The sequence below is a fragment of the Rhineura floridana genome, chromosome 19, assembly GCF_030035675.1.
Source record: "Rhineura floridana isolate rRhiFlo1 chromosome 19, rRhiFlo1.hap2, whole genome shotgun sequence".
Taxonomy (NCBI): Eukaryota; Metazoa; Chordata; class Lepidosauria; order Squamata; family Rhineuridae; genus Rhineura; species Rhineura floridana.
Window position 1 is genome coordinate 7,396,932 of NC_084498.1, and position 12,448 is coordinate 7,409,379.

The window sequence follows — 12,448 nt, forward strand, 5'->3', positions numbered from 1 at the left end:
TATGGTAGTATTCAGGAATATGCATCTGCGTTTGCAGGTGTGTTTTTCTTTTTACAGCTAATTTTAGAAGAATGTAATTGCTAGTGGGACTTGTAGTAAAACGTTGCAGTGGGCTGCAGGTCAGGCTTCAGACGCTCCATTCCATTCTCCTTCCTGGTTTTCCATTTGTCCCCCCTCCAAATGGTCAGTCAACACTCTGCCCACTGAGCATGCTCAACCATCATTGGGCTGCTTTGCCTCCCCCCCATAGGTTCTTTTCCCCCTTAAAATATTCTGTACTTCTGCAAACCTTGGGCTTCTCTCAAGCCTACTGTTACCTGCCTCTTGTGAGTGAGTGGTGCCATTTTGGGTATATATGGGCTATCCCTTACACATTAGGGTTCTGAATAAACATGAATGAGACATGTATAAGTCTGTCAAAAGCTATTAGCCATGATAGTTAGGAATGGAGCCTCCATTCTTAGAAGCAGTATATCTCTGAGTAACATACATTGGGGGCAAATAGGGGAGGGCTGTCTCTAGGGTGACCACATGCACAGTCTCGACGAGGCTCTTGTGCAGACTTGGAGAGTAGCAGTGGCTTGTTGCCCCAGAGAGAGAGAAGCTGCATTCGCTGAAATTCCCCCTTAAATCTCAAGCTGCTTGAGGAAGGACAGGCTCTTGCACATGGCCTGTGTTTACCAGGAATGAAGGGAATTACACAGGATAAGCAAATGCTTGCATATATACGTCACAGAACTTAACTTCTCTTGCCACAGAAGTACCACTCAGATTTCTAGCACAAAATCTAGACATTACAGTGGCCAAATGGCCCTTGAGGTTGAGCTGCAGGGCTGCCAATTAGCCTGGATTGTACTATTTTGACTAGACAGAAAAATTAACGCGTAGCTTGAAAGCGGCCAGAGGCATGCATAATAAACTAGATTTCTGTTTGAAAGGGTTCTGCTTTATCCACTACATCAGATAACAAAACGAGGACTTGATGCTTCCACCTCCCTTTCAAAAGCTTTGAGAGAGGGGGGAAGGGGGAAATTGTCCTGCATTGGACTTGCATCGAGCAGAGGACTGGGGGACATGGACATGGGGTCAAGAGGGGTAATTGTTTTGTGCCGGACTGGACACTCAGACATTGTCATAGTTTTCTACATAGTTATAGCAGCCTTGTAGGACTGTCAAAGAACGGGATTCAAATTTGAAATCATCCCTGGATGCTGTTTCTTTGTGATGGTTAGTTCTGATGACGTACATTGCTGTGTTTGTGCACACTGAAAACGAATAAAAGTAAAATAATGACTGGGCTGTAGGGCTGCCAATTAGCCTGTATTTTATTATATTATATTGTTTGTTTGTTTGTCATCTCATACCCAACAGTCTCTTCTAGGCAACTTACAACAGGTTTAAAAACATGCAATATAAAAACTTAACATGCAAACGAAAAGGAATAACTAAGATAGCACACATCAAGGGCCAATAGCCTGGGTGAAAAGGAAGGTCTTTGCTTCCACCTAACGATGGATAAAGAAGGTGCCAAGCATGTTTCCCTGGAGAGAGCATTCCACACCTTGGGAGCCACCACTGAAAAGGCACCCAGTTAAGCTGTTCTGCCAGGTAACTAATTTTAGATGCTGTAGAATCCAGATTCCATCTTGGCCCTGCCCACAACCCATCAGAATTGGCTCTGGCCATTTGCATTCCTCCAGGCTACACCCACGATCTACCACTTTCAGCTGTGATCCTACCCTCTGGCCCACCAGGAGAATGGTCTTTTGGAAATTCAGAAGTTGGCAACTGTACTAGGCTTTCAGGTAGAGGAGAGACAGGTAATGTGGAGGAGAAACAGAGTGGAGTAACCCTGGAGTCCATTGTACCAGAAGGAGCAGTGTGGTGTTATGATGATAAGCATTGTTTGAGGGCAAATTGCTGTTGGGGGTCTGGAAAGTGCTGTACGTTAGAAGAGCTGTGGATCACTTTTTTCAATCTACAAAAGAACCTTGCAGCATATCACAAATATGTTTATGCCTTCTGGCCCAGAGAAGGTGCTTCTCTTTCCTTGTATGCCACTGAAGAAGATTTAAGTCGAAATGTGTTTCGATGCACTCATCATCTTCAGGACACATTTGTTTGCAGTTATGAGCTTCAGAATACTTTATGTAATCATATACATTCCTTGCATTTTATTGATGTGGAACTATATATAATTGTTAACATTGTTTTCCTTTGTATATCTCATTGGCCTTAGGCTACAAGATTGTTCTTGTAAAGTTTTTTTTTTAATGCGGTATAGAAATATATTTTGTTCATTGAGTACCTTGATTTCATTTTGGGTTTTTTTTTTTGCGTTTACTAACTTCTCAAGGAACATATTCTCTAGGTTTGTTTTATGGATTCTCTGCTGTCATCAGCCCCGAATAGTATGGCTAATGTTATAGCCCAACAACATAAGAAGAACTCTGCTGGAACAGGCCAGTGGCCCACCTAGTCCATAATCCTGTTCCCACAGTGGCCAACCAGTGGCCCATGGGAAGCCCACAAGCAGGACCCGAGTGAAAGAGCACTCTCCCTCCCTTGTGGTTTCCAGCAACGGGTATTCAGAAATATGCTGCCTCTGACTGTGGAGGCAGAGCACAGCAATCATGGCTAGTGGCCACTGATAGCCACACCCTCCATGAATTTGTCTCGTCCTCTTTTAAAGCCATCCAAGTTGGTCGCCATCACTGCCTCTTGTGGGAGCAAATTCCATAGTTTAGCTATGTGCCTTGTGAAGAAGTCCTTTCTTTTGTCTTCCAGCATTCAGCTTCATTTGGGTGTCCGCTAGTTCTAGCGTTATGCGAAAGAGAGAAAAACATTTATCTATCCACTTTCCCCATGCCATACCTAATTTTATACCCAGAACCGCCCCTAGGCACCAGGAAGCGTGGTAGTTGCCCCCGGCCCCGCACTTTGGGGAGGGCCCTGCACTTGGCGGTGGGTTTTTTTACTTTCTTCCCCCCTCCTCAGCCCCTTTGTTGGGGGCTCCGGCACTTTGTTGGGGGCTCCGGCGGCTGCCGTTCCCCTGTTTGGGCTCTCATGTCTCCAGAGAGACGAGCCTTGCTGGGAGTCTGCAGCTGTGGCTCTCCTTGCAACCTTTTTGCCCCTTTGCTTCCAGCTCCGTTACTCTCAGGCGGCGGTGGCACTCATATTTTTAGCGGCCTGACTGGGACACCGCGGCTGAAAATACGAACGGCCGCCGCCGCCGTCTGGAGCTTAAGGCTGCAAATAGGAGCTGCGCGTAAAAAGTAGCCGCAGCAGCTCCCAGCCGCTAAAATTACAAGCCGCCACCACTGCCGCTCAGATAACTCAGCTGTTCTTAGATGTGTTTCACGCTAGCACTGTGCATTGCTGTGCTGTATAATCAGTCGATCTCACTTAAAAAGTAAGAAACTGCAACCATTTGCTTCACTATCATTCTGTGAATACAAATATTTGACTTTCAGTTTGGAGAAAAAGAAATCACAGAAACAAAATGTTTCAAAAAGAACTTAATGCTGGCCTAGATGTACTTGCTAAACCCGATATTTTTAATGCAGTTAATATATCAATAGAAACAAACTTGACTCCAGGTTCTTGAAATTCTAGTGACAATTCTATAGGCAAAACTTACCAATATTATGACATGTGAGGATAAAGCATCACTGTGCTCTCCTGAAAAGTATTTGCTACTGAAAAGTATTTTATTTGAATATGGGAAATCCAGGTGCAAACCCTAGCTCAGCCAAGAAAATATACCTTAGCAAAGTCGTTTTCTCTTAGCCTTATTCCCACATCTGTCAAAACGGGCACCAGTCACTATTTTCCAAAGGGAATAATGAAGATGATATGTAAATATTATAATTACATATATTCGTAAATAAAATCTCTCGAGAGACAGAGAGGGAGGGAGGGAGGGAGTGGGGGGGAAGAATGGAGGGGGGCAACTATGCTTTTACCCCGGGCCCTGCACATGCTAAGGGAGGGCCTGTTTATACCCTTCTGTCGTGTCAGTCGTGTCTCCTCTGACTCACCTTTTCTCTAAACTAAAAATCCCCGAATGCTGCAACCTTTCCTCTTAGGGGAGTCGCTCCATCCCCTTGATCAATTTGGTTGCCCTTTCCTGAACCTTTCTCAGTCCTACAATATCCTACTTGAGGAGAGGCGACCAGAATTGTACACACGGTATTCCGAACGCAGCTGCACCATAGTTTTTTACAATGGCATTATGAAAAGTAACAGCCGGAGAGCTAGATTCTCCACTCCTGGTCTTGGGAAAGCTCCTGAGCTGTAATTTTTTTTCCAGTCCACCCTATAGGACAGGGATGCAGAAGTGTTGTCAGCCCTGTGGTTCTTACAGGGTCTGGAGGGGGGGGCGTGTTTGACAGACAAGGAGGCAGAGGGGACGAGTGAGCTGGAACTAACCAGGAGAGGGGGAAGAGGATCCAGCCCCCTTGACTCAAGATGTTAGGGCAACAGAGTTTCTATCTGTTGCCCCCATCTTGCCCCCAGAATGGGCTGCAACACTGGGAACCTGAGAGGCCGACGGGAGAGGCAGCAAAGGAGGGGCAAGCCTGGGGGGTAGGTCACTGTCCGGTCACCAAGGGCTCAAGACCACCTCCATCGGCGCCAGCCGTTGCAGCCTTCTTGCCGAAATGCCCTCCTCCAAGTGCAGTCATCCCGTGTAGAGTGAGAGTCCCGCGAGTGAGCTTGCTGTGTCTAGCTGTTTTAAAGGGTGTGGAGACTTGTCAGGGCATCTTTGTTGCTACTGTCCAGTCTTGCATTCCAGATCCTGCTCTTGCAGACTGTTGCATTTACGACCCCAGTCGTCTTAACCCTCTGCTAAAGCCACATCTGAGCTTCCCTGAATAGATATCTCTCTGTTGACTTGATAGAGAAGCCTTATTGTGGTGTTTTGGGACAAGAACCAGGAAAGGAACCTTTTTTCAGCTTGAAGGCCGCGTTCCCTTCTAGGCGGCCTTCTGGGAGCTTGTGTTGGGCAGGGCCAGAAACAAAAGTGGATGGAGCCATGTGTTTAATGTTCACTTATCGTAAAATTATAGTGGGTGAGTTTCTACACGCTCACATGAATCCCCCCTCCATCTAGGCGAGCAAGAAGTGTCATCAGAGTTCAAAGACACATTTCAGCCAGGCAACTGGGAGTGGTGGTGGAAGAGTCCCATGGGCCAGATAAGAGAGGCCCGGAGGGCAGCATTTGGCCTCTGTGGTTTCCCATCCTTGCTATGGGACAACAGTTCCCCATAACTCTTTGCCTTTCCCAACAAGACTGACAAATCCATCTGGCTGTGTAAGATCAGAGTGCTCACCCGCTCCATTCACGCCTTTGCCTCTCTTTTGCTCAAGCTTCCAATGGATCCAGCCGCACCGCTGGGATGAAGCCGGGAAGCGCACCATGCCAACATGCGTCTCCAACAGGCCTGCTACTGAAAGGCTCTTTCTCCGCAATGAACCGTTTGGCAAGCGCCAGGAGGCTCCCGGCTTTCCACAGTGCTTGTTGGCGCTGAAAGTTACCTGCGTGGCCGCGATGGATTCCTTTGTGGTGGTGACAGAGTATGACTCAACTTCAAGGCATGCCCAGGAGGACGAGGAACCTATGGAGCCATGTGAGGAGCAGCCGGTGGTGCTGGACCCCAGAGGGCTTGAAGAAGAAGGTTTTCTTGGAGGTGTCCCAGGGGGCCCCTCACAAGAGATGAGGGAACCTCGAACCAAACTGAACCTTTCAAGTCGCAAGCTCTCTCTCCAAGAAAGGTCTCAGTCTGTCCAGTCTCCTGGGAATTCCATGGGCATTAACGGACGGTACATTTACCCTTCTCTTCCTTACTCCCCCGTCACGTCTCCACATTCTTCTCCTCGTCTGCCCCGGAGGCCGACGATAGAATCCCACCGAGTTTCTATCACCGGACTGCAGGTAAGGGAAGCATTTGCTTTTTTGACAGTTTCCAATGGTGGGTCCGTGGTTCTGTACAGGCAACCAAACTATCCTAGGCCGTTGTGTATTAGTTGCGGAGTGGTGATGGTGGTGGTGTTTTTGGGAATAGTCAAGAAGTTCTGGTGTGGAGTCATGGAATAATTTCAGAAATAGAAGCTTTTCTCTCGTGATTTGTATGGGATTGTATTAGTACAGCTTTCTCCAACCTGGAGAGCCAGTGTGGTGTAGTGGTTAAGGTGTTGGACTACGACCTGGGAGACCAGGGTTCGAATCCCCACACAGCCATGAAGCTCCCTGGGTGACCTTGGGCCAGTCACTGCCTCTCAGCCTCAGAGGAAGGCAATGGTAAACCCCTTCTGAATACCGCTTACCATGAAAACCCTATTCCTAGGGTTGCCATAAGTCGGGATCGACTTGAAGGCAGGCCATTTCCATTTTTTTTCTCCAACCTGAGGCCCTCCTAGATGTTTTGGACTTCAACTCCTCTCAACCCCAGCCAGCCAGCATGGCCGACTGCCAGGAATGAGGATGATGGGAGTTGTAGTCCAACAATAAAGGGAAGCTGCTCACCACAGATCTAAAGTGAAAGCAGGGGAGCGGGGGAACCTTTTTGTGCCACTTTTAATTGAAGGTTTTGTCCAGCTTCTGTGGACCTCTCTGCGGGAGCTCTTGAAAGCTTTGGGACCCAGGTCATTGCCCACTCTTGCTGCTTTCAGGAGAACCAGCTGCGCCAGCCTGAGCCGCCGTGTGAATGCGTTGTCCCTGGATTACATGTTCGCTTTTGTTGTTTGTTGTTGTAGAAGCGATGTGCTAGGTTGGCGATGGATGCGAGGCGTTGGAGGGGGGAGGAGAAGACGGGCAAGGAAGAACATCAGATGCTTTTTCCAAAGCCATATATGGAGCTGCATGATCTGTGAGAACGGCAGCTGGTTGAAAGCAGAGGTGGCACGGCACTGAGGCTTCCAGCGGCTCTTTCTCAATTATGCATTAGAAAGGAAGATGTACTTAGGCTAATACAGCTCCCGGCTTGAAATCTCTGCAGCAGATGGGAAAGCTGGTTCAGAAGGCACGGAAAAAAGAGGAGGAGGAGGAGGGCTGAGTGGGTGGGGAGGGTCTTCACCTACACGAGACTTCTCCAACCTGGTGCCCTCCAGATGTGTTGGGCTACAACTCCCAGCAGTACAGCCATGCTATGTTCTGTTCATTGGTTCGGTTTGGTTCAGAATCCAGTCGGTATTTTTAATGTTTTCTTTTAACCTACTCAACCTAAGTCAGCTTTTCCCAACGTGGTGCCCTCCAGATGCTTTGGACTACAGCTCCCGTCAGCCTGTGCTGGCTGGGGCTGATGGGAGGTATAGTCCAAAACATCTTGGATGGCTCGAGGTTGGGAAAGGCTGACTTCATTCTTTTGAACAGACTAAGGCCCAATCTGCACTGTACGTTTAAAGCAGTATCATGCCAGTTTAAGCAGTCATGGGTCGTCCCTCCAAAGAATCCTGGGAAGTGTAGTTTGTGAAGGGTGCTGAGAGTTGTTGGGCGGCCATCAAGTCAATCGCAACTTATGGCGACCCTACGAATAGGATTTTCATGGTAAGTGGTATTCAGAGGTGGTTTCCCATTGCCTCCCTCTGAGGCTAGTCCTCCCCAGCTGGCTAGGGCCTGCTCAGCTTGTCACAGCTGCACAAGCCAGCCCCTTCCTTGTCCACAACTGCCGGCTGGGGGGCAACTGGTCTCCTTGGGACTCTGCAGCTTGCCCACGGCTGCACAGGTGGCAGGGCACGTAACCTGAGCCACTCCCTGTGGGGTGATCTTTAGCTGGCCCTTGACACCTAGGAGACACGAGCAGGGATTTGAACTCACAGACTTTGGACTCCCAGCCAGGCTCTCCTCCCCACTGTGCTATTCCCCTCACAGAGCTACCATTCCCATAATTCCGTGGGAAGAGGGATTGATTATTAAACCACTCTGGGAATGGTAGCTCTGTGAGGGGTACAGGGGGTCTGCTAACAACTCTCAGTGCCCTTCACAAACTACAGTTCCCAGGATTCTTGGGGGGGGAGCCATGACTGCTTAAAGTGGTATGATCCTGCCTTAAATATATAGTTCAGATAGGGGCCTAAATGGAAATCGTGTGGGGGTGTAGTCGTGTGGTGTAGTGGTTAAGGTGTTGGAATACGACCTGGAAGACCAGGGTTCATGTCCCCACATAGCCACGAAGCTCACTGGGTGACCTTGGGCCAGTCACTGTCTCTCAGCCTCATGAAAACCCTCTTCATAGGGTCGCCATAAGTCAGAATCGACTTGAAGGCAGTACACTAAAGAATGGACTAGTCATCCAGGATCTCAAGGGGTCTTAGACCCCTTACTTTTTTGGGAGCAGGGTCTCAGCAGGGTCCCTATGTCTCCAGCATCCTACAAACCAATCAGCCTGAAAGGGGAGTGTTTTAGCCACTGAGAAGAGTCTTCTAACATGCTTCCTTGTCCTTTCCTGCTGATTGGAGCCAATATGAGTGAAAGGAGTTGAGTCAGCCACCGAGAAGACTCTTCTCAGTAGCCAACACCTCCCATTTTCATGCTTATTGGCTCCTAGAGATGTCTGTTGTTGTGGGAGAAGGCATTAACAAAGATCTCATTCTCAACCCCCGAGCACATAATGAGGGGAGGGTGTGTGGCTGTGACTAATACAGAGGGACCCTGCACTTCTGAAATTGTCACAACACTACTGGAATTGTGCCTATGAATAACAGAGGGATGCATGATGATGGTGGTGAAATACCTGTAGCCATTCCTCGTCTCCATTTAGTGCCCAAGATCTGTCTCGAGCAAACAACAGGCCATAAAATTAAAACGTAATAAAAGGAGGCCGGTGCTCTTAACGCATGCAGGGAAGACACATTTTACAACTTCTTGCTTTCCGACTGCCTTGGCGTCCCACCTCCATTACTGTGTGGCTCAGTTTCCTTAACATCTGTTGCTCGTCAGCATCTGTGTGCAGAGAAATTACCACTTCCTCCCCCGCTTCCCGGTAATAAAACTCAAATATTATTGTTAGGAGCTGAAGGAGATTTACTTTATCCACAAGTGGCAATAAACAGCTGTAATGGGAAATGGCGTTTTATTGCCCGAAGAATCTAGCTTATGCTGTCAAGCATATTTTTGCCTCTTCTCCCTTTCTGTTGTTTAATGGACTTTTTATTGAATCTACCGCCGCTAGATATGCAGATGGCTGCTAGCTTGGATGGCAGCCTCTTAAAAGGTTTAGATGTACTCAAGGAAGTGACCCTCTCAGCTGCTTTGGTGCCCAAATGGAACCTCTTTGCTCAAAGGCAGTCTACCTCTGAATGCCATATGCTGGGAATAAACAAGAGGGGAATGCCTGGCTCTTGAGCCCCACCCTGGTGGATCCTTCTGGTCTGGTCCAGCAGGGCTGTCCCTGTGTCCTTACATCAGGGGTAGCCAATGTGGTGCCCTGCAGATGCTGTAGACTGCAACTCCCGTCATCCCTGACCATTGGCCGCGCTGGCTGGGGCTGATAAGTTGGAGTCCAAAACATCTGAGAGGGTACCACATTGGCTACCTCTGCCTGTTACCAAGTCTTGGCAGGGCTTTCCTCCAACTGTTAGCTAGGGAACCCAGCTGTCAGCCCAGGGGCCAGAGGCTAGGCATGGGGGAGAAATGCAATGCAGTTTGTATTCAAAGGTGAACTGATTGAATTTGCACATATTAGGAAAAATGCATACAAAAATGTGTATAATAGGAAAACATTGTGCTAAAATGCTGATGAATGTTCATGAGGACTTTTTTGGCAGAAAATGTCCAGGCTGATGTGGACGTACAGAGAACTGAATTTAAGATTGGAAAAGTGAGAAACTGATGGGAAGTGAACAGATTTGTGTCAGATTTGCTCATTCCTAGTCAAGCCCAAAAGTCAGTTTTTTTGAGGGGAGCAGATCAGGTTTTGAAGGACCAAGAGCAAAGCTTCCAGGCCAAAAGTTAGGTCCAATGACGGCAGCAGTCCCAGCACCAGAAGTCTGCACTGCTGCACTGAGTTGTGAGTTGCCCAAACTGATGAACTGGCTTTATAGGGCCTGGTGCTGGCTTTATAGCGCCTGGTGCTGCTTGATTGGCTAGTGGGGGTCAGCTGACAGTGTGCAGGCTACCTGGCATTGCAGCCCAGATGTCACCTTTGATACCCGCACCCACCCATAGACCTCAGTCTGTCAAGGTTTGCCAAAGAACCAGAGTGCTAGGGCCACAGGAGGTTAGGTCCTAGAGTCCGGTGGCTGGAGAACCTAATCCCAGACCAGCTCCCCACTCCTGGGTGCATTAAGCCTTAAGATTTTTGGACCTTGTAGTCTCCATTCAGGAGGATGCAGATAGGTGCTGCTCTTCTGCGGGATGGTTAGATGAGAACACAGACAGTTCTGTGGCTGTACAAAATGCAAAGAGGTTGCCTTCTCTCTTGGGCGTGCTTGAACCTGGTGGTTGGTGGGGTTAATCAGAGCTGATTAATAAGCAATTGGCTCCACTATAGAGATTTACTAAACATTTTCTTCCTCTGCAGCAATCACCTGCTGAACCCTGGGTCTTAAAACATTGTGGCTTTTTGACTCAAAATGCATTCCTTTCCTAAGTGTGGGGCGGGAAAAGGATTATGTCGCATCCCTATCGCCAATATTATATATACAATACAATATTAATAAGCCAATATTGTCAATATAGGTACAGTATTACCAGGGGTTGCCAACGCAGTGCTTTCCAGTATTGCTGGACTGCAACCCCCATCAGCCCCAACCAGCGTGGCCAGTGGTCAAAGATGATGGGAGCTGTAGTCCAACAACCTCTGGAGGGCCACAGGTTCTCCACCCCTGATAGAGGCCATATCAGCACTTGAAATGGACTTGTCCGCAAAGCCACATCATCTAGAACAGGGGTTCCCAAAACTGTGGTCTGCAGACCACCAGTGTTTTGCAAGCTTTATTTGCCTGGCCCGTGATGTGCCTATGGATTTGTGGTTGAAGGTCACATTAGATATTTTTAATTGAATTTTAATTGCTTCTATTTGAATCCCACATAAAGTACTCCATTTAAAGTGCTCTTCTTCCACTGGAAGAGTCTTGGCTTCCCCCGCAAAGAATCCTGGGAATTGTAGTATACGGGTCACCTAACAGCTCTTAGCTCTCTTAACAAACTACAGTTCCCAGGATTCTTTTTTGGGGAACTAGGTGGGAGAGCCATAATTCTTAAAGTGGAAGAAGAGTGCTTTGAATGAATGTTATGGATGTGACCAGACTCCTTCCATTTCTGATGTTCAGGCTGTGGGTGCCATGACTTATTTAGCCTAATTGGCACCTGGATGGTATTAACAGGAATGGGGTAATTCCAAAGTTTGCAGAAGTGCAAACAAATCTTTAGGGGGGGGAAACCTTAAGGCTGGAGAACCCAATCTCCAGCTCATGCTCAGTCGACACAGAATTTTATTGATTTATCTATTAAAAATATTTCTATATAGCTTTTCATTTACAAAGGACATACCAAAGTGGTTCATATTATAAATAGGCAACAATTAAAAAAAGAAGAATTGGTCATCAGCAGTAAAAACGTCCCAGTAACTAAGATTATTAATGATCAGAGAAAGGTTGGGTAAACAGAGACCTCTTCTGTTGAAAACAGAAACACACCCTGGTTGGTGCCTGCCTGATCTCAACAGTCAGAACGTTCCACATGGTAGGCACCATGACAGAGAAGCCCCCTTCCTCTGGACCCCAACTGGATGCACCCCTGTAGATTGTACCATGGTCAGTAGGCTGTATAGACCTTGGCAGTCCCTTGGAGATCCTGATCCCGAGTCACTTTGGGCTTATAGACCAAAACTAACATCTTAAACTTGACTTGGCAAGCTTGACTCTGGATGCAGACTGAGTGGGGGGTGGGGGAATGGAAGACTGAGCAGTGCAGTATAGTGGTTGGAGAGCCTGAACAGCAAGACTTCCCGCTGCGACATTTTGTTGCAGTTCCCACTTGTGAAAGAAATGCATGCTTATTACATCTAAGTGACAAATGCAGCATATATAAATGTTGTCCTTTTGGGCTCATTTTGTTTCTGACTTCCTCTTCTCTTCTAGGACTGCGTGCAGCTAAATCAATATACACTGAAAGACGAAATTGGAAAGGTGATTATTTCAGCTTTTTTAATCTTTGTGTACTTGTATGCATCAGTTATCTGGGTTGGACCTGAAATTGTAAACCCATCTGCGAGAGGTGAGGTTGTGAAAGGGCAGCTGGTAAACCAAAACCCAGATCCGCTCCTCTCTTTTGTACACCTGGCCATGATGATTCCTCCTGTTTCCAGTGTTCAGATTGGAATGTTGATGCTTATGTAGCCAAAATCTCAGCATCCATGCACAGCTGAGACATATCAGCAGACTTGGATGGTGTTGGAACGACTCTTAGGTTTTGCAGAAGTACAGAAAAGTTTGGTGAAAAGCTCTT

At 47.6% G+C, this 12,448-nt stretch overlaps 1 protein-coding gene across 5 annotated transcripts in view; it reads left to right on the top strand.

The window, feature by feature from the left end:
• The window catches only part of CAMKK2 (calcium/calmodulin dependent protein kinase kinase 2), a 71,112-nt gene that overhangs the window by 22,844 nt on the left and 35,820 nt on the right, over positions 1-12,448 (top strand). For all 5 annotated transcript variants that reach the window (XM_061603044.1, XM_061603042.1, XM_061603043.1 and 2 more), the window contains exons 2-3: positions 5,371-5,935; positions 12,082-12,129. In XM_061603044.1, coding sequence (XP_061459028.1) covers positions 5,420-5,935; positions 12,082-12,129 — 564 coding nt within the window. In that variant the 5' untranslated portion in view covers positions 5,371-5,419. The remainder of the gene's footprint in view (positions 1-5,370; positions 5,936-12,081; positions 12,130-12,448) is intronic.